The sequence below is a fragment of the Bombina bombina genome, chromosome 1, assembly GCF_027579735.1.
Source record: "Bombina bombina isolate aBomBom1 chromosome 1, aBomBom1.pri, whole genome shotgun sequence".
Taxonomy (NCBI): Eukaryota; Metazoa; Chordata; class Amphibia; order Anura; family Bombinatoridae; genus Bombina; species Bombina bombina.
Window position 1 is genome coordinate 601,469,928 of NC_069499.1, and position 21,497 is coordinate 601,491,424.

Here is a 21,497-nt window from a genome sequence, read left to right on the forward strand (position 1 = left end):
TACACCAGAGTGACAGCGTTACTATTTTTAGTTTCTAGCTGTCACAGTGTTATACTATTGATATCCAGAGCACATTCTATCTAGTATCAGCCATTGCTGGACATTGCAGCTCATACCTGCATAAATTAATTGTATATTTGAATTGATCAGATTCTATATATCCAACGGCATTTAACTTCTGAGCGTATATAAATTGTGGATAATTGTACCCACACTATACAGCCCTTATAGAGGAGACTCTGATATATAGATCTCTACATTGGTCTAATTAGCCCATACATTTCAGACCTAATCTTGCTCCAATTACGGTTAGTGTTTTTAAATTTCTTGTTTTAGCACTGTATATTTAATAAATGTTAAGTTTTAACTTAGTTAGGTTCAGTACACTTGGAGACTAATGCTACTTCTTTAATTTTTCACTACATTGTGCTTTTCAGTATTTTTTAAGTAATTTAACTAGCTCTTGAGTGCTATAACTGTACTCTTTTCTGTGGTTATTCTCTTAACCACATCTTGTTGTTCAAGTCTATATATAGTACACAGCACCACAGACTCTATTATTATAAAGTATTGATCTGGGACACACTCCAGAGTCTATTATACTAAGAGATCTTGAGCTCATCTTCTACTTAAACTAGTAGTGCCATTGGTCTTCCTCCTTTGTTACGTGGTGAGAGAGTTTGGCTTTCCTCCCTCAACTTGAACCTTCGTGTGCCTTCCAATAAATTGGCTCCCCGTTATGTTGGTCCTTTTCGAATACTCCGACGGGTTAATCCTATGGCCTACACTCTTGACCTTCCTCCTACTTTGCGCATCTCCAATGTTTTTCATGTCTCCCTCTTGAAACCATTGGTTTGTAATCGGTTTATCACTGTGTTGCCTCGTCCCCGTCCTATCTTTGTTGACAACCATGAGGAGTATGAGGTCAGCAGCATTATTGACTCTCGTATATCCAGGGGCCGTGTACAGTATTTGGTTCACTGGAGGGGCTACGGTCCGGAGGAGCGTTCTTGGGTTCCCTCCTCTGATGTTAATGCTCTCGCCCTCCTCCGTGCCTTCCATGCCCATTTCCCCAATAAGCCTTTTGTCCTCTTGTGGGGGAGGGGTCGTTGAGGGGAGGGTACTGTCAGGGTTTTTTCCCTGTTTGTTTGCCATGTGCTGCTGGCAGCCATTTTACTCACCTCTCTTCCTGACTATGGTGCATTGTGGGGGATGCTGTTCATTTCCTGCACTTCCTTTTATGGCCAGACTGGTGTGCATCATCCATGTGAGACAGGATGCAGTCTCAGAATTGTGATGTCATCACTTATTATTTAAAGGGCCTCTGTTCAGTATGCTTTGCCTTTGCGTTGTCTCAGACCTGTTTGTGAGAGTTCCTGTGTATTACCTGGCTGTCTGACGTCCTTCCTGGTTCCTGATCCCTGGCTGGTTCCTGACTCTGCTGTTTTCCTTGTTCCTGATTCCGGCTCGTCTGACTATTCCCTTTGGCTCCTGACTCGGCTCATCTGACTACCAGCTCTGGTTTTTACTCCTGGCTTGTTATTTGACTTGTGGACTTTTTATTATTTTTTGCTATTAATAAAGGTGTGATTAGTTTTGCACTTCTCATCTCAGTCTGATTCCTGGCACCTTGACAGTTTTCCCTAGTGCAGGGGCGGTCCTGCCAGGTATTCCACGTGATGGGTGTGCCTATCTATCCTTTTCTGTGGATCTGTGGCGCAGGAGACATAGCGGTTTCTGTAGTCCAGGTCCTAGGAGGTGTTGAGAGCCCTGGCCATTGGTGGTATAAGGTGCCTTTTTGTAAATTAAGTTAGTCTTCCCATAAAGCGATGGAGGACTGTTAGTCTTCCCATAAAGCGATGGAGGACTCTGACGCGTTAGAGGGCTCTCCCTCCTTAACAAAGTCTCATTACTGTGTTTATTGTGAGGAGGTTTTGGTAGATCAGCCTGCTCAACTATGTTCCACATGCCTTGATAAAGTTGCAACATCTAAATGTAAACGGATGTCTAGTACTACTGAGCCATCCACCTATGAGGGTTCTTCGTCTCGTGAGGTGCGTTCCCTGCATTCATCTCCTATTGCACATGCAGCACCCCGGGGTCCCAACGTTACTCCTTCGGGAGAGATTCGTTGGCCTTCAGACTTTGCAGACCAACTGGAATCGGTGGTTTCTAAGGTGATCCATGCCTTACCACGTTCTGCTAAGCGCAAGCATAGGGTGTATCATGGCGGCTCGACCCAGGGTTTGTCTTCGCCGAGGGCAGATCCAGAAGCTCTATATGAGGTTGAGGCCTACTCCGACTCTTCGGAGGAGGCCCATTCTGGGTCAGAGTCCGTGTAATCTAAGCCTCCTGCTGCGGAGGAGCCTGGTTATAGGTTTAGGATGGAAAATGTGCGTTTTCTGCTGCAACAGGTACTTGCTACTCTGGAGGTTCTGGAAAAACTTCACAAGGTGTATGAGGACAGGGTGGTGCCTCAGACTTTCCTGGTCCCCATTAAGATGGCAAATATTATTAAGAATGAATGAGAGCGATTAGGGTCTCATTTTTCCCCTTCTTCTTCTTTTAAAAAACTGTTTCCCATTTCGGACTCTCAGCTTGAGCTGTGGGGGACCATTCCCAAGGTGGATGGGGTTATCTCTACGTTTGCGAAGTGGACGACTATTCCCCTAGAGCATAGTTCATTGTTTAAGGAGCCCATGGATAAAAAGCTGGAAAACATGCTGAGAAGGATGTTTTAGCACATAGGGTTTGTTTTTCAGCCTGCAGCGGCTGTGGCAGTGGTTGCCGGTGCTGCGACATATTGGTGCGAATTCCTGTGTGACATGGTCGAAGGGCAGACATCCATCAACGAGATACAGAAGAAGATTAAGGTGCTGAAGGTCGCCAATTCTTTCATCTGCGATGCCAATATGCAAATTATTCGCCTGAATTTTAAGGTATCAGGTTTTTCGGTTTTAGCGCGCAGGGCTCTGTGGCTAAAATTTTGGCCTGCGGACATGACCTCCAAGTCGAGGCTGTTGTCCCGCCTTTTTAAGGGAAGAGCCTGTTCCGTCCAGGATTGGATTCAATCATATCCACGGTTACGGGAGGCAAGGGAGCTTTCCTCCCACAGGATAAGAAGGCTACACCTAAGGGATCTACTTTTCATCCCTTTCGCATGGACAAGGTCCAGCGCCAGCATCCCGCCGTGAAAGTGGACAAGTCCAAGGGATCTTGGAAACTGGCTCAATCTTGGAACAAGTCTAAGCAGAGCAAGAAGCCCGCTGAGACTAAATTGGAATGAAGGGCCGGCCCCAGACCGGTCTCAGGATCACGTAGGGTCAGATTATCTCAATTTTCAGACGCTTGGTTGCAGGACGTTCAGGACCCTTGGGTTCTAGAGGTTGTCTCCCAGGGTTACAGGATAGGGTTCAGATCCCATCCGCCCGAGGGCAGATTCCTCCTGTCAAACCTGTTTTCAAGACCAGAGAAGAGAGAGGCCTTTCTAGAGTGTGTGAGAGATCTCGCCTCTCTGTGGGTTATCGTACCAGTACCCCCTGCAGAAAGGGGTCTAGGATACTATTCCAATCTTTTTGTGGTTCCAAAGAAGGAGGGCACGTCCACCCGATTCTGGACCTAAAGTGTTTGAACAAGATTCTGAGTGTTCCATCGTTCAAGATGGAAATGATCAGATCTATTCTGCCCCTAGTTAAAGAGTGACAGTTCATGACAACTATAGATTTGAAGGACACTTACCTTCATGTGCCAATCCACAGGGACCACTTCAGGTTCCTAAGATTTGCGTTTTTGAACCAAAACTTCCAGTTTTTGGCCCTTACTTTTGGTCTGGTGACGGCCATAAGAGTCTTCATGAAGGTTCTGGGGGTGCTGCCAGATCCAGGGGTATTGCAGTGGTGCCTTATCTGGACAACATTTTAGTTCAGGCCCTGCCATTCAGCCTCGCAGAGGATCATTTGAGGGCTCTTCTCTTGCTTCTCCGATCTCACGGTTGGAAGATCAACTCAGGAAAGAGTTCCCTGGTTCCCAGCAACAGGGTAGAGTTCCTGGGCATGATAATAGACTCTATGTCCATGAAGATATTTCTCACGGATCGGTGGCGCAGGAAGCTGGCGTCCACCTGTCTTGCCCTTCAAGTCCTCCACAAGTCCATCGGTGGCTCAATGTATGGAGGTGATAGGTCTTATGGTGTAAAGCATAGATGTCATCCCATTTGCCAGGTTCCATCTCAGACCACTTCAATTGTGCATGTTGAGACTGTGGAACGGTGATTATTCAGATCTTTCACAGCTGATATCCATGGATGCTCAGACTTGGAACTCCCTCTATTGGTGGACCCGTCCAGAGCAACTGTTTATGGGGACATCCTTCCTGAGACAGTCCTGGGTGATTGTGACCACTGACATCAGTCTATCGGGATGGGGAGCTGTTTGGGGTGTCAAGATGGCACAAGGAAAGTGGTCCAGGGAGGAGTCTCTTCTTCCAATCAACATCCTGGAACTACGAGCAATTTACAATGCTTTGAAGGCGTGGCCTTCTCTGGGGTTAGTCAGTTTAATCAGATTCCAGACAGACATCATTACCTCGATGGCTTACATCAACCATCAAGGGGGCACGAGGAGCTCCCTCATGATGAGTCCCACGACTGCTCGCTCTCAGCGCTCGCTCTCAGTGATTCACATACCAGATGTGGACAACTGGGAAGCGGACTTTCTCAGCAGACAATCCTTCCATCCGGGGTCTTTTCACCCCGAGGTGTTTGCAGAGATTTGTCACAAATGGGGAACGCCGGAGATAGATCTCATTTCGTCCAGACTCAATTGCAAGCTACCTCAATACGAGTCGAGGTCCAGGGATCCCCAGGCAGAGCTGATAGATGCCCTAGTGGTTCCTTGGGGATTCAGCCTACCTTACATTTTCCCACCGCTTCCACTTCTACCTCGAGTAGTGGTATGCATCAAACAGGAGAAGGCCTCAGCCATTCTGATTGCTCCTTCGTGGCCGCGGAGAACATGGTTTGCAGATCTGGTGGGATGTCATCCTCTCCACCGTGGAGGTTACCCTGTGGCAGGCATCTGCTGTCACAAAGTCCTTTTCAACATTGAAATCTAGATTCTCTGAGGCTGACTGCATGGAGATTGAATGCCTAGTCTTAGCCAAGAGAGGCTTTTCTGAAAGTGTGATTGATACTCTAATTCAAGTAAGGAAGCCAGTCACTCGTCGCATCTACCATAAGGTGTGGAGGACTTACTTGTTCTGGTGTGAGAAGTATGGATATCCTTGGCATAAGGTGAAGGTATCCAGGATTCTGGCCTTTCTCCAGGATGGTTTGGAGAAGGGTCTTGCTGCTAGTTCCCTAAAGGGACAGATTTTGGCTTTATCAGTTTTGTAGCATAGTAGACTCGCTGAGCTCCCTGACATTCAATCTTTTGTTCAGGCTCTGTCTAGACAGTCGGCTCCGCCTTGGAGCTTAAACTTAGTCCTTAGGGTTTTGCAGAGGGTTCTGTTTGAATCCATGCATTTCATTGACATTAAGATTTTGTCCTGGAAGGTTCTCTTTCTGTTGGCTATTGCATCGGCATGCAGAGTATCTGAACTAGCTGCCTTGCAATGTGATCCTCCTTATCTGGTGTTTCATGCGGATAAGACTGTACTTCACACTGGGTTGGGGTTTCTCCCCAAGGTGGTGTCTAGCTGTAACATCAATCAGGAAATAGTGGTTCCTTCCTTGTGTCCTAACCCTCCTTTTTCAAAGGAGAGGTTACTTCATAACTTGGATGTGGTTTGTGCCTTGAAGTTCTATCTTCAGGCTACAAAGGATTTCAGACAGTCTACATCTCTTTTTGTGGTGTATTCTGGGAAGTGCAAGGGACAAAGGGTATCAGCTACTTCCTTGTCTTTTTGGTTGATAAGCTTGATTCGCTTGGCTTATGAGACAGCGGGACATAAGCCTCCTCAGAGCATCACAGCTCATTCAGCTAGGGCTGTGGCTTCATCTTGGGCCTTCAAGAATGAGGTCTCTATGGAACAAATTTGTAAGGCGGCTACCTGGTCCTCATGAAAAAAAGAAACAGTCCCAAAAGTACGCTTGTTATAAAAAATTGTGTACTTTATTCCATATTTGTTAAAACAGCATAAGATCCAAATAAAAGTGAAAGAATAGGTCTAACGCGTTTCGGCTAGCTGTTGCCGTATTCATAGACCATAACTTATGACCACTCATTCTACCTTATATAGATCTTCAATTAACCTATTGATTATCTTTACCTGTTTCATTAACCAGTTAAATCCTGACATCTGAAATTACACTGGAGGCTTTCCTTAGCTGCAAACAACTAAATATCCTATGAACTGTTTGATTGCTATCAGCAGATAGTAAAACTAATGTATATTAAAAATATCAATACCGTTTACATGAAAACTATAACATTTTACACTTAACATACAGATCCACATAGCATTATATATATCTAACTTTTACTTATGCTAAACATATATATGACATACATATGTATATACACATATATATAGTAAGGAACCCCTTCATACAATCTTAGCAATAAAAGCATAGTTAGATTGATTAGCTATGACTCTAATCTCATGGAAAGCTCCTTTTATATATTACAGATATTAACACTTTGTACGAACTTTATCAAATAATACAGATCTCTTATTCAATGTATCACCATTCACATTACTTCTTAGTTAAATTCAAATCATTTGAGGATAAAATAACATTCAGAGATCTAATAGATTATTACCATCAGTTATATTCATGTTTCATATTACAGATATCTATATATATATACAATTCAATTATTCCCAAAAATTTACAAGGTCATATTCAGAATTATAACCCAAAGTGACCTGTGTTCTAAGTCTGAATATCCAATAGACCTCCTGTCTCCCTAGGATTTGAGATTTATCTCCACCTCTTTTGGGGGGTCTTAACAGCTTCTATTATATTCCAGCTAAAAGATTTAACTGATTGATTATGCTCATAGATGAAATGTCTACTTAACTCTGAGCATGGGACTTTATTTCTAATATCCCCCAAAGGGTATTGACCCTTACAGAGTTTACATTCTGCTAAGTATATTACAAAGCACAAACTGCAATTTACACATCCCTGTATATCAAACGTTTCTCCTGCAACATGTGATGTGAATGTACTGGTTACATTGTGATATTCACACGCTTTACAGCGGCTGCTGCCGCATCTATAACTACCATTATGCTTTAACCATGAACTGTCATAGACATTTTGTGTCTTACTTTTTAGCATACTTGGTGAGAGTATATTGGCCAGCGTGTTATTTTTAGAATAGACAAATTTACAACCATTAACGATAACATCTTTCAAAATTTCATCCCCATACAAAATTGGGAGATATTTTTTAACAATACTACAGATTTCATTATACTGATTAGAATATTTAGTAATGAATATAGGTCTTGTGTCTGCTCGCTTTTCCTTTCTTGTTTGTAATAAATCATCTCTCTTGTAATTATCAACCTTTTTTTTTAATTTTTAAGACTTCACTCTTCTGATTTCCTCTTTCCATCAGGCGTTCAGCTAGATCCTCACTTTCCTTGTGATAATCTATTTCTCTTGAGCAATTTCTTTTTACTCGCATCATCTGACCTTTTATGATTCCCTTAAATACATGTTTAGGGTGACTACTTGTAGCATATAATAGGGCATTTCCTGCAATAGGTTTCCGATACAAGGTGGTATTAACACATCCCTTTCTTATCTCCCCAATTAGTTTGATATCAAGAAAGTTTATCTGTTCTCTATGCCATCCTTTAGTGAATCTCAAACCCATGCTATTAGAGTTAAGAAAGTCTACAAATTCATCAGCTCTAGCCTCGTCACTTTCCCAAACCAATATAAGATCATCAATAAATATTTTATATTGAATTATATACTTCTTAAAAGGATTACTGTCATTATAGATATGTGTTTCTTCAAACCATCCCATCACAAGGTTTGCATATGAGGGCGCAAAACGCGCCCCCATTGCCATTCCTTGCTCTTGTATATAGTAGTCATTCTCAAAAGTAAAACTATTGTGTTTTAAGAGAAACTCAATTACTTTCAACACATATAGTTTAAAATCCGTATTCAGTCTGGTGTCACAATCTAGATAATGCTCTATTGCTCGTAAACCTGTGGTATGTGGGATTGATGAATACAATGAAATGGCATCTATAGTTAGCCAACTAAAGCTGTCCTTCCATTTTTGATCGCAAAAAATATTCACAACATGGGTGGTATCTCTTATTTATGTAGAATATCATCTACCCATTCTGACAAATGCTCCAATAAGGAGCCATTACCCGACACAATAGGTCTTCCTTTTATGTCTTTCAAACCTTTGTGTGTCTTGGGTAGATGATAAAACACAGCTGTTCTAGGATACTCAACATACAGATAGTCAAATGTAGGTTTATCAATAAAACCATTTCTTTTTCCTTCATTTAGGTGTTTGAGTAGTTGTTTTTGAAAGTCAATGCATGGATTATAAGATGTGGTTTGTGCCTTGAAGTTCTATCTTCAGGCTACAAAGGATTTCAGACAGTCTACATCTCTTTTTGTGGTGTATTCTGGGAAGTGCAAGGGAAAAAGGGCATCTGCTACTTCCTTGTCTTTTTGGTTGAGGAGCTTGATTCGCTTGGCTTATGAGACAGCGGGACATAAGCCTCCTCAGAGGATCACAGCTCATTCAACTAGGGCTGTGGCTTCATCTTGGGCCTTCAAGAATGAGACCTCTATAGAACAAATTTGTAAGGCTGCTACCTGGTCCTCCTTACACACTTTTACAAAGTTTTACAAATTTTACGTTTTTGCTTCTGCGGAAGCTGTTTTTGGGAGAAAGGTTTTGCAGGCTGTGGTGCCCTCAGATTAGGGTCCGCCTTTTACCCTCCCGGTTTCATTCATTGTCCTCTAGAGCTTGGGTATGTTCCCAATAGTAATAAATGAGGCCATGGACTCTCCTCCCCTTTAGATGGAAAACATAAATTATGCTTACCTGATAATTTCATTTACATCCAGGTGAGGAGAGTCCACGGCTCCCGCCAGTATCTCCGTGGGGCGGACATAATTTTAATCATCTTCTGGCACCTTTTATACCCTGATATTTCTCCTACTGTTCCTGGTTCCCTCGGCAGAATGACTGGGGGATGAGGGAAGTGGGGGAGGTATTTAAGCCTTTGACTAGGGTGTCTTTGCCTCCCCCTGGTGGCCAGATTCTTAATTCCCAATAGTAATGAATGAGGCCATGGACTCTCCTCCCCTCAATGGAAATGAAATGATCAGGTAAGCATAATTTATGTTATCTTATTCCCTGAGACGATCATAGCCCCAGCCCTAATAACTCATTCTCTTGCTGCATATTTTCAAATAACTCTATCATCATCATGGCAAGAATCCCACCTATAATTGCTTAACCAAACATATTATACACCATTAATAGGGTATAAATGGCATAATTCTTACTTTAATAAATGTCCGAAATATGCTTTATTAGCAGCTGACCTACTACATATGCTGTGGGCTTGCCCCAAGATAAGATAGCTATGTTCAAAGGTAAACTATTTGGCCACAAAGGTACTGAAGATCAATCTGGTGGATATTACATCTGCAAGAATAATTTTTCTTAAAGGGGAAATTCACTTATGGGAATTTGATAAAATTATCAACATTATAATCATAGTAGTGAGAAATTTAATATTTAAAAAGTGGAAAAACAAAGAAGTCCCCAATTTAACGGAAATAAAAAATTACTTGGAAAAAAAATACATTATTGAACAATTTGATACAGATATGAACTCAGACCGGGATATAACCCTTTTCTTCAAGAAATGGGCCCCATTTATTAAAATATTATCTCCTGGCGAAATTAATCAATTTATCTATCCCTTTAGAAACTCTGAGATAGTACTATTGGGAAACTGGTAACCCATGTGATTTTCGCCATACATTTTTTTTGAAGCCATAGAGATGCTAAACCATTGTAGGGGGGAGAGGAAGGAGGTAAGGGAAAATAGAAATTTCTCAATTATCTCTATATACTGTACATATCCCCTCCCGTTTTCCTCTTCTTTTTTTTTCTTCTTTCTCTCTTTTTCCCCCCAATGCAAAAACTCATAATATATCTAGTGGGTGGACCCAAAGGCCAACTCAAATAGGTTGAAAATATTTTCTGATAATTTCCTGGCGTTGTATCTCCAATATATGTGTGCCGATGTTGAGCTGGGCCTCCTACCTGAGGTACATCTATAGCTTATTCCGTGTAACAGGGGAGCTGCACCTCCTGACTATTGTCTAAGTTTCTTATCAATGCGGAGCTGCGTCTCCAAAATGTATTGCCTATGTACTGGGGATTTTTTGGGGGTTTTTTTGTCTTGTTTTAAGTTGTTTTTGTTTTCGCTAAAATAAGAAAAATTCCAACAATAGGTATGTATGGGATATTAGTTATAGCTGTTATGGGTGTCAAATTTTTAACCCATAATAACAGACTCCGAATGAACCTTAAGCACATTTATATAAAAGATGTTTGTTTTGCTGACTCTACTTTGTGACATTTTGCTCTTTATTATATTCTGCCCTGCAACTTTGCAATAAAGTCTGCTGATACTGATAAATTTTCTTATGTTCTGCTTTATCCTGCATTACTGTATAAATGTGCCTTTTGTTGGTTAATAAAAAATGAATACATAATTAATCAGCATGCCGGAATAATAAAATATGCTAACAAATTCTTTATTAAGGGCTGGAGGGACAGGCCCCCTAGAAAAGGTACTACTTTTTTTCCTGCAACAACATACACAGTATACTTGTTAATAAACTACATTGCTCTTTGCTTTAAAAAAAAAGTAAAAAAAAACTACACTTTTAAAGGGACACTGTACCCAAAAAAATTCTTTTGTGATTCAGATTGAGCATGAAATTTTAAGCAACTTTCTAATTTACTCCCATTATCAAATTTTCTTCATTCTCTTGGTATCTTTATTTGGAATGCAAGAATGTAAGTTTAGATGCCGGCCCATTTTTGGTGAACAACCTGGGTTGTCCTTGCTGATTGGTGGATAAATTCATCCACCAAAAAAAAAGTGCTGTTCAGAGTACTGAAACCAAAAAAAAACTTAGATGCCTTCTTTTTCAAATAATGATAGCAAGAGAACGAAGAAAAATTGATAATAGGAGTAAATTAGAAAGTTGCTTAAAATTGCATGCTCTTTCTGAATTACAAAAGAAAAAATTTGGGTACAGTGTCCCTTTAAATAATGAAATAATGAAACTTGTACATAAAATAAATACAAAAATGTAAATGCTTTCACTGGTCAAAACATATTCATTTATGAATGATAAGTTTTAAATGAATCAAAATAATAAAAATGTATTAATTGCAAGATTCCTATGGTTTTCTAATTCAAACGCCATCTCTTCTTATTGAATCGTATTGAAATTGATAACAAAAAAACATTCATGCTGCTATAAAATGTTTTCTAGTAAAAATTCACACTCATTTAGGATTCAGATTTCAAAATTAATTAAAACGCGTGATATTTTTCCATATTTCTGAAAAAAGTCACTGGAAAAAAAATCAAGTGCCAAATTCTTACTAATTAATGGAACACAAACGCTCTTATATATCATAAGTAGTGTAACTAATAATTCACACCATAGAAACATTCCGTAACCTAGTTTTTGTTTTCTAGTATTAACAAATAACTAGACATTGTAATGCTAAATAAAATTATATGTTGCTGTTAATTAATCAGGTCTAGATTACAAATGATGCGCTAAAATACTATTGCTACTATGCATTAACATCCCTCAGGTGCAATCAAAAGCTCTTCTACTTCTGTGCTCCTATTACAAGTCCAAATGTATTTTCTATCACTCTAGTGCCGCTGTATTACAGGGTGTGCGGGCCACCTAAAATGCTTTACGTTACAGCCTTTACCAACACAATCCATTCCGCAATCTGAGACCAGTAGCTATGGATTTTGCGAAACAAAAATGTTTTACAAAACTCATAAAATTTTACAAAGTACACTAACACCTATAAACTACCTATTAACCCCTAAGCCGCCAAAACATTATATTAAACCTATTAACCCCTAATCTGCCGCCCACCCACCCACATTGCCGACACTAAAATAAACCTATTAACGCCTAAACCTCTGGCCCCCCATATCGAAACTAATAAACTAAACCTATTAACCCCTAATCCGCCGCTCCCCGACATGGCTGACACTAAATAAAGCTATTAACCCCTAAACCGCCAGCCCCCAACATCCCAACTAATAAACTAAACCTATTAAACCACTGGCCCCCCACATTGCAAAACAATTAAACCTCTGGCCCCCCCACATCACAAAACACTAAATTAAACTATTAACCCCTAAACCTAACACCCCCTAACTATAAATTAAAAGTTACAATATAACTATCTTAAAATAAATAAAAACTTACCTGTGAAATAAAAAAAAGCTAAGATTAAACTATAAATTAACCTAACATAACTATTCTAATAAAATAAAAAAAACTACAAATTAAAAAACTTAAATGACCTGATTAAAAAAGCGAACACTACGAAAAAATAAAAAACCTAAATTACAAATTTAAAAAAAACTAATACTATGAAAAAATGTTAAAAAATCTAAGATTACAAAAAATAATATACACTAAAATTACAAAAAATAAAAAAACTCTAAGATTACAAAAAATAATAAGCGAAATTATCATAAATAAAAACAATTACACCTAATCTAATAGCCCTATAAAAATAAAAAGCCCCCAAAATAAAAACACCCCCTTACCTACAATAAACTAGCAATAGCCCTTAAAAGGGCCTTTTGTAGGGCATTGTACTAAGTTAAACAGCTCTTTTACCGACAAAAAATTACAAAGTCCCCCCAACAGTAAAACCCCACACAACCAATCCCCAAAAATAAAAAAACTAAGTCTAAATAAAACCTAATCTACCCATTGCCCTTAAAGGGTCATTTGTATGGGCATTGCACTTAAAAGGGCATTCAGCTCATTTACAGTGCCCATCCCTATGTGGGGGCTGGTGGTTTAGGGGTGGATAGGTTTATTTAGTGTCGGTGATGTCGGGGAGAGGCGGATTAGGGGTTTATAATCACTTTATTTAGCGTCAGTGATGTTGGGAGTGATGTATATGGGGTTAATAACTTTATTTAGGTGTCTGCGATGTCCGACGTTTTATAATAGTAGTAGCGATGTGGGGGCCAATGGGGGGCTAACGGTTTAGGGGTTTAAGAGGCAGTAAACTTTCAAACATAGTGCAGAATTATATAACATTAGCTTACCGGAAGATTTATACACTAAAGTATTGCATAGAAATTTTATGTAAAAGCTCCTTTTTGCAAAACACTGCTCCTTGCTTTACTGAGCGGATCTGGTTTATCCACAGCACATCACGACAACACTGTCTAGTCACAGTGTGCCCAGTCACGCCATTAAAATTAATGTAGCTCGCTCCCGCTCTAGTCTAGTAGCAGGAGCAAGCTACATACATTTTAATGGTGGGACCAGGCACACTGTGACTAGACAGTGTTGCCGCGATGCGCTGTGGAAAAACCAGACCCGCTCAGTAGAGCAAGGAGCGGCGTTCTGGAAAAAGGAGTTTTTACATAACACTAGTTTGTAAGTTTACTCTCCCTTTAATAGTTTTTTTTAGGTGTTAGTGATGCAGGGGGTGGCAGTTTAGGGGTTAATCACTTTATTTAGTGTCGGCAATGTCGAGGGCGGCGGACTAGGGGTGTTTAGACTATGGGGGCAATTTACTAATGTGAGAGCGGAAATGATACGATGTATGTATCATGTCCGCTGCACATCGATAAATGCCGACAGCATACGCTGTCGGCATCTATCATTGAACCAGCAGTTCTTGTGAACTGCTGGTGCAATACCGCCTCCTGCAGATTCGCGGGCCGCTAGCAGGGGGTGTTGATCAACCCGATTGTAATGATGTCTATGGGGGAAAGCGTGCATGAGCACGTAAACTCAGCCCTTGGCTTTTGTGCAGTATGGAGCTTAATGACCCATAACGCACAGCACAAGGAGGTTTTTCAGTAACTCGTAATGGCAGCGCTATGGAAAGTGTGGTACCGCTCATTTGGTATATCGCAAAACTCCTAATATAGCCGAATGTTTGTTGGAAAAAGCTTTTATGACACATTACCAAACAATAAAAATATCTATTTTAAGACTGTTATTGTAATAGTAAAATGATGGTTGCAATCAATTTTCAAAATGAATGACATTACCACTGTCTCTCTCTCTCTCTTGTCCTCCATAGGATTACACCATCACCATGTACTTCCAGCAAAGTTGGCGTGACAAGCGTTTGGCATATACAGCTCTCCCGCTAAACCTCACACTGGATAACCGTGTGGCTGACCAGCTTTGGCTCCCGGACACATACTTCCTGAATGACAAGAAATCATTCTTACACGGAGTCACTGTCAAAAACCGAATGATCCGACTGCACCCAGATGGCACTGTCCTCTATGGTCTTAGGTGAGATGTGTATGCACTTTAATCCCCAATCCTCAGATCTGTATAACTTTTCCCTAACAACTCATGAACTACTCCATATAATTGCTCACAATACAAAATAAATAATATCATAAACTTAACCCCTCCAATTTTTTTCCTTCAATGTAACTGATTCTACAAGATTGTTCAGTATGACATATTTAAATGACTTCCTGTTTCTCTATATACTCTCACCCCCATATATTGTGGTGTTTCATATAACCACTACATTTTATAGATTATATAACCCTCTCCATAGATGCACTTAGCTTTTTTTTACAGCACCCACCAAACTTGTATTACACCTTTGAACATAACCTGTAATTTATTTTGTTTTCAGTACCTCACCAGAACATTTACATCATTATAAACCCCTGAAAAGAATACAGTTTTTTGTTTTGTTTTTATTTAAAATCTATGACAACCATTGAAACTATAATCATATTGGTTGTGTGATATACAGGAGTCTCCTATCAGGTAGTGTGTTTGCAAGTAACAAAGAAGTGACTATGTATATATCATTTTTGTATTCGTATTAAATATTATATAGACGCAGTCACCAAGTGGTATGTCAGGGGGATAGTTATATATAATTATAGCTATATATTATATATATATTATATATATATATATATATATATATTATATAGATATATATAAAGAAACATCAGTGCTAGATAAATCATATTTACACATATATGCATACATTCCAGCCTATGATATTTACTGTTCTGTAATCCTGTTTTGTTCATCTAGGTGAAATGTACTCATGGTTCATTATCAAGGACTTTCCTTGGAAGTATGTCCAAGTATTTTAAAGACTCATGATTGTTGTGTCATGAGCCATCACATTTTTCACACAAGTAGCAAAACATAATAATTTCATTTGTGTATTCTGTTTCAGTGGCAGCATGAATTTCATATATTTAAATCATGGGTGCTCCGGCCCCAAACTTACTGCTAGTCTTGTACCCTCAGAATAACCACCACAGCAGCCTGCATGATGGATCTACGCAGATATCCTCTGGACCAGCAGAACTGTACCCTAGAGATAGAGAGCTGTAAGTATGAATCCTTGTGTGCTTGATGTTTGTGTGGGAAAGTTATACCTATAGCAATACCCATATGAAAAGACAAAATTATGAAAAAATGATTTAGGGATTATTTAGGGAAGCTGGGCTGTGACAAGAACAGGGTTGTATTTGGCAACTTGGTTGCTGCAGTGAGATCACTCTGAGGCAATATGGCACTCAGTTGTTTGGTTATGTGGATCTTAGGAGCTTTGCACTGTAAGCACTGTGCATGGTCAATAAGCCACCAGAGGGCCTTCATACTGAGCAAACAAATACAGACTTGTGTTGATGCAGGGGAGAAACAATTAAGGGTCTAATATTCTAAATTTCTCAAGGGAGGTCCATTATAGGCAATACAGCACTCAAAAGCAGGCTTACTGTATGGAGATGTGGAACAGACAATAACATGCTTAATAGCTAAGTTACTGCCAGGAGATTCAACAGAGCTAATAAGGCACTCAAGAGCTATGTTAGAACTATATAGACACAAAAAGTTATTGAAGAATGTGGAGATTACATGCAACCTTGAATCTCTTTCACAGATGGATACACAACAGATGATATTGAGTTTTTCTGGCAGGGTGGGGAGGTTGATGCTGTCACAGGTGTTCCTGCTCTGGAGTTACCACAGTTTACAATCATCGAGACGAGACTGGTTTCGAAGAAAGTTGTATTTACCACTGGTAAGTAGCCACAACATAAAACATAGGCCTGTCCCTCTACGTACTGGGTGTTACAAATGACAGGAACTAATGAAATATTGATGCTGCCCCTTCTTGTGCAGGGTAGAACCAGGACAAAGGCAGCTTCTTTATATTGTGAAGTGACAAATCAAAGCAGCACCAGAAGGCCCTCATCATTATTCTTCTTCTTAAAGTGTTTCTGATGTCCATGGTGAATTCACATGCCTGTGGACACTTAATCATTGCTCCTTCTAAGCGAAGTTCCCCTTAGAGATGCATGGAAATCCCATGCATCATTACCCACTAAGGAGTTTTGACTGAAGGGAGGAGGCTCTAATAAAGTCCCCGTTTGCCTCTATTTATAACATAGGTGGACAAATGAACCCTTATTTGAACAAGGTTAAGGTCCCCTTTCGAATGAATGGCCATTTGTCTGCCTAGGAATTAGGAGATGACTATAAGATATGGTAATCACCAGGGAGATTATCTATAGTTTGGGCAACTCAGAAAAAGCACTAATCAATGTTTAAATATGAACTTATGTTATATTCAGATGCTCTCCGCCTATCAAAAATCTAATATTCACCATTAGCAACAGCTATGCTATTGTAAGTTGTACCACTTAATGATTACTAGAATTTACAGTGGATGAGAAATAATTGAGGATGTAGATTAAAAAAATGCAGAAAGATGTGGCATAAACTAAAGAGAGAAAATGAGTTTATGAAAGGGAAGATGTTTGGTTATTGTTAATATCTGTGTAGGCATGTGTGAGCATATGAGTGACTGTTAGCATGAATGAGGTTAGATGGGGAATTTGTTTCTAAAAACTACCATTTAGTAATCAAACATTGACGCACCATACATAAATAAACTCTACACTAGTTGTAAAGGTAAACAACAGCAAATCAGAAAGAAAGTCGTTGGTGTAAAAAGAACAATATGTGTCTTTACAATGATAAATGAATATGTGTCTCCACAGTGATAAATAAAAAAAGTCCCAGGAAGGCAAAAGGAAAATCCAATTGAAATCAAGCCCTAAAAGTCCTATTTGGAATTAACTAAGGTCCAAAGAGTTCCCACATAACCACATTCATACAGAAAAGAAATCCCCAAGACAGAAAGATGGTTAGGTTTTAAAGCTATTTGCAAGCACATCCACTACCTGATCAAAAAGTATATCCTGCTTCAGCCATTGCCATTCACCCTCATAGTTTTCAGATGCAGATCGTTTAGATTGCAAAGAAAGATCAGGTCTTTCACCATCTGGAGCCATTCCTTCTCATAACTTAGAACCAATGATGTGTCAGTCAGTATTTCACAATCACCACTACTTTTGCTCTTTCTTGTTAAATAAAAAGGAATCAGATGAATCTTTTCCAAACTGAAAATCCAAATGTATCTGGCCAGGAGGTATATGAAAAAGATTCCTTACACATTCTTTGGAAGCACAACAATAAGAGTATCAACAATGAAAACATGATTATAAACAAAACAATAACATTAATTTTAAATAGGAAATTAAGAGAAATCATAAACGCATACCTTACAAAGTATATATATTATATTCTTTAATTCTTAAAATAAGGACCTTTAATGGGGCACTGCCAAGAAATCTCTGGAAAGTATGGGATTACAGCATACAATAAGGATGTGTAGCTTTGGTGAGTGCAGAGTGTGTAGCTTTGGTGAGTGCAGAGTGTGTATGCCCTCCGTTTCTCATATATGTCCTTGTCAGTCTTAGTGCAGGCTGAAGTTCTGATGAGAGATTTCACAAGGCCATACTCAAGTATTTTGGCTCTTTAAAGTAGATATGGAAATATAAGCCATTGAAACCCCTCTTTAATTTGTCTATTGGGGTTTCAATGGCTTATATTTCCATATCTACTTTACGTAAAGAAAACATAACAATAATGGATGTTTCCCATTACAAAGATTTCTAATAAAATCCACATTTTCTTTAATTTACATTTATCAGAATCTATGATTGTATGTATGCATTTATGATTTCTCGTAATTTCCTATTTTAAATTAATGTTTTTGTTTAGTTTATTATCATTTTTTCATTGTTGATATTCTTATTGTTGTGCTTCCAAAAAATGTATAAGGAAACTTGGACAAGGATGCCACATCCGGCATTGAACGCTATGCCGGATCTCACTCTCTATTGTGCTCTTACTGAAGTGCCCCTGGGAGAAGTTTCAGAGCACCAGGCTTAATGTGTGTTGTATATGTAAATTATGGGTGCAATTTGAATTAATTCCAGAGCAGATTGTAGTAGATTCAAAGGTTTCTTATGGCTAGGGATGGTAATTTCCACTAGTCAACTAGCCCCAGACAAATTAGAAACTACAGTGAACAATCTTAAAGGGACACAAAACCCAATTTCTTTCATGTAATTGGCAAGAGTCCATGAGCTAGTGACGTATGGGATATACAATCCTACCAGGAGGGGCAAAGTTTTCCAAAACCTCAAAATGCCTATAAATACACTCCTCACCACACCCATAATTCAGTTTTACAAAACTTTGCCTCCTATGGAGGTGGTGAAGTAAGTTTGTGCTAAGATTTCTACGTTGATATGCGCTTCTCAGCATTTTGAAGCCTGATTCCTCTCAGAGTACAGTAAATGTCAGAGGGATGTGAAGGGAGTATCACCTATTGAATGCAATGGTTTTCCTCACGGGGGATCTATTTCATAGGTTCTCTGTTATAGGTTGTAGAGATTCATCTCCTACCTCCCTTTTCAGATTGACAATATACTCTCATATTCCATTACCTCTACTGATAACCGTTTCAGTACTGGTTTGGCGACCTGCTATATGTGGATGGGTGTCTTTTGGTAAGTATGTTTTTATTACTTAAGACACTCTCAGCTATGGTTTGGCACTTTATGTATTTATATAAAGTTCTAAATATATGTATTGTACTTATATTTGCCATGATTCAGGTTTCAGTATATTTCCTTTTGCAGACTGTCAGTTTCATCTGGGAAATGTTTTTTAGGAAAAGAAAAAAAAATTTTTACCTGGGGTTTAGTCTTTTTTTCAATTGACTGTCTTTTAAATTTGCGGGCAGAATTAGACTTGCGAGAGCGCAAAATGCCAAAATTTATTGCGTCATTCTTGGCGCGAGATTTTTTTTGGCGCAAAGTTATGTTCGTTGATGCAAATTCGTCATTTCCTCCGGCGTCTTAGTTGACGCCGAGTCCTTCACAAGGTTGCATCATCCGTGACGCTAGTGTGTCATTCCGGATGTTTTTGGTGTGTTTGCTGTTCGTCATGCCTCTTGCCTTTTTTCTCTATCAGAGGGCTATGCTGTTTGCATTTTTTTCCCATTCCTGAAACTGCCATATAAGGAAATTGATAATTTTGCTTATATGTTGTTTTTTTCTCTTACGTTTGCAAGATGTCTCAATCTGATCCTGTCTCAGAAGTCTCCGTTCGATCCCTGCGGCCTGATAACAGTACTACCAAAGCTAAGTGCATTTGTTGTAAACTTGTGGAGGTTATATCTCCTGCTGTGGTTTGTAATAGTTGTCATGATAAACTTTTACATGCAGAGAATGTATCCATCAGTAGTAGTTCATTACCTGTTGCTGTTCCTTCAACATCTAATGCACAAGATATACCTGTAAATTTAAAAGAATTTATTTCTAATTCTATTCAGAAGGCTTTGTCTGCCATCCCGCCTTCTAATAAATGTAAAAGGTCTTTTAAAACTTCTCATAAAGTTGATGAAATTTCAAATGACCGGCAATATGCTGATTTATCCTTCTCTGATGGGGATCTATCTGATTCAGAAGATCCTGCTTCAGAAATTGACACTGACAAATCTTCTTATTTATTTAAAATGGAGTATATTCATTCTTTGTTAAAAGAAGTGTTGATTACAATGGATATGGAGGAAACTAGTCCTCTTGATATTAAAACTAGTAAACGTTTAAATTCTGTTTATAAACCTCCTGTGGTTATTCCAGAGGTTTTTCCAGTTCCTGATGTTATTTCTGATATGATTTCTAAGGAATGGAATAGGCCTGGTACTTCTTTTATTCCTTCTTCAAGGTTTAAAAAATTGTATCCTTTGCCAGCAGTTTCTTTAGAGTTTTGGGAAAAGATCCCCAAAGTTGATGGGGCTATCTCTACTCTTGCTAAACGTACTACTATTCCTACGGAAGATAGTACTTCTTTAAAGATCCTTTAAATAGGAAAATTGAATCTTATCTAAGGAAAGCTTATTTATATTCAGGTCATCTTCTCAGGCCTGCAATTTCTTTGGCTGATGTTGCAGTTGCATCAACTTTTTGGTTGGGACATTTAGTGCAACAAGAATTGGATTCTGATTTGTCTAGCATTGTTCGCTTGCTTCAACATGCTAATCATTTTATTTGTGATGCCATTTTTGATATCATCAAAATTGATGTTAAATCTATTTCTTTAGCTATTTTAGCTAGAAGAGCTTTGTGTCTTAAATCTTGGAATTCTGGCATGACTTCTAAGTCCAGATTGCTATCTCTTTCTTTCCAAGGTAATAAGTTATTTGGTTCTCAGTTGAATTCAATAATTTCAACCGTCACTGGGGGGAAGGGAGTTTTTTTGCCTCAGGATAAAAGACCTAAGGGTAAATTTAAAGCTTCTAACCGTTTTTGTTCCTTTCGACAAAATAAGGAACAGAAACCTATCCTTCCCCCAAGGAATCTGTTTCCAATTGGAAGCCTTCCTCTAATTGGAATAAATCCAAGCCATTTAAGAGATCAAAGCCAGCCCCCAAATCCGCATGAAGGTGTGGCCCTTATTCCAGCTCAGCTGGTAGGGGGCAGATTAAGATTTTTCAAAGATGTTTGGATCAATTCGGTCCAAAATCAATGGATTCAGAGTATTGTTTTCTCAGGGGTACAGAATAAGACCGCCTGTGAGAAGATTTTTTTTCTCTCACGCATTCCAGCAAACCCAGTAAAGGCTCAGACTTTCCTGAAGAGTGTTTCAGACCTGGAGTTATCAGGGGTAATCTTGCCAGTTCCGTTTCAGGAACAGGGTCTGGGGTTTTATTCAAATCTATTCATTGTCCCAAAGAAAGAAAATTAATTCAGACCAGTTTTGGATCTAAAAATTTTGAATCGATATGTAAGAGTACCAACTTTCAAGATGGAAAGATGCAAGGGCA

General features: G+C 39.1%; 1 protein-coding gene across 1 annotated transcript in view; it reads left to right on the top strand.

Annotated features, from left to right (window-relative positions):
• LOC128645725 (gamma-aminobutyric acid receptor subunit beta-4-like) overlaps positions 1 to 21,497 on the top strand; it is a 102,935-nt gene that overhangs the window by 69,003 nt on the left and 12,435 nt on the right. The window contains 3 exon segments of the mRNA XM_053698935.1: positions 14,340 to 14,560; positions 15,557 to 15,639; positions 16,194 to 16,334. Of these exon segments, the coding sequence (XP_053554910.1) occupies positions 14,340 to 14,560; positions 15,557 to 15,639; positions 16,194 to 16,334 (445 nt within the window).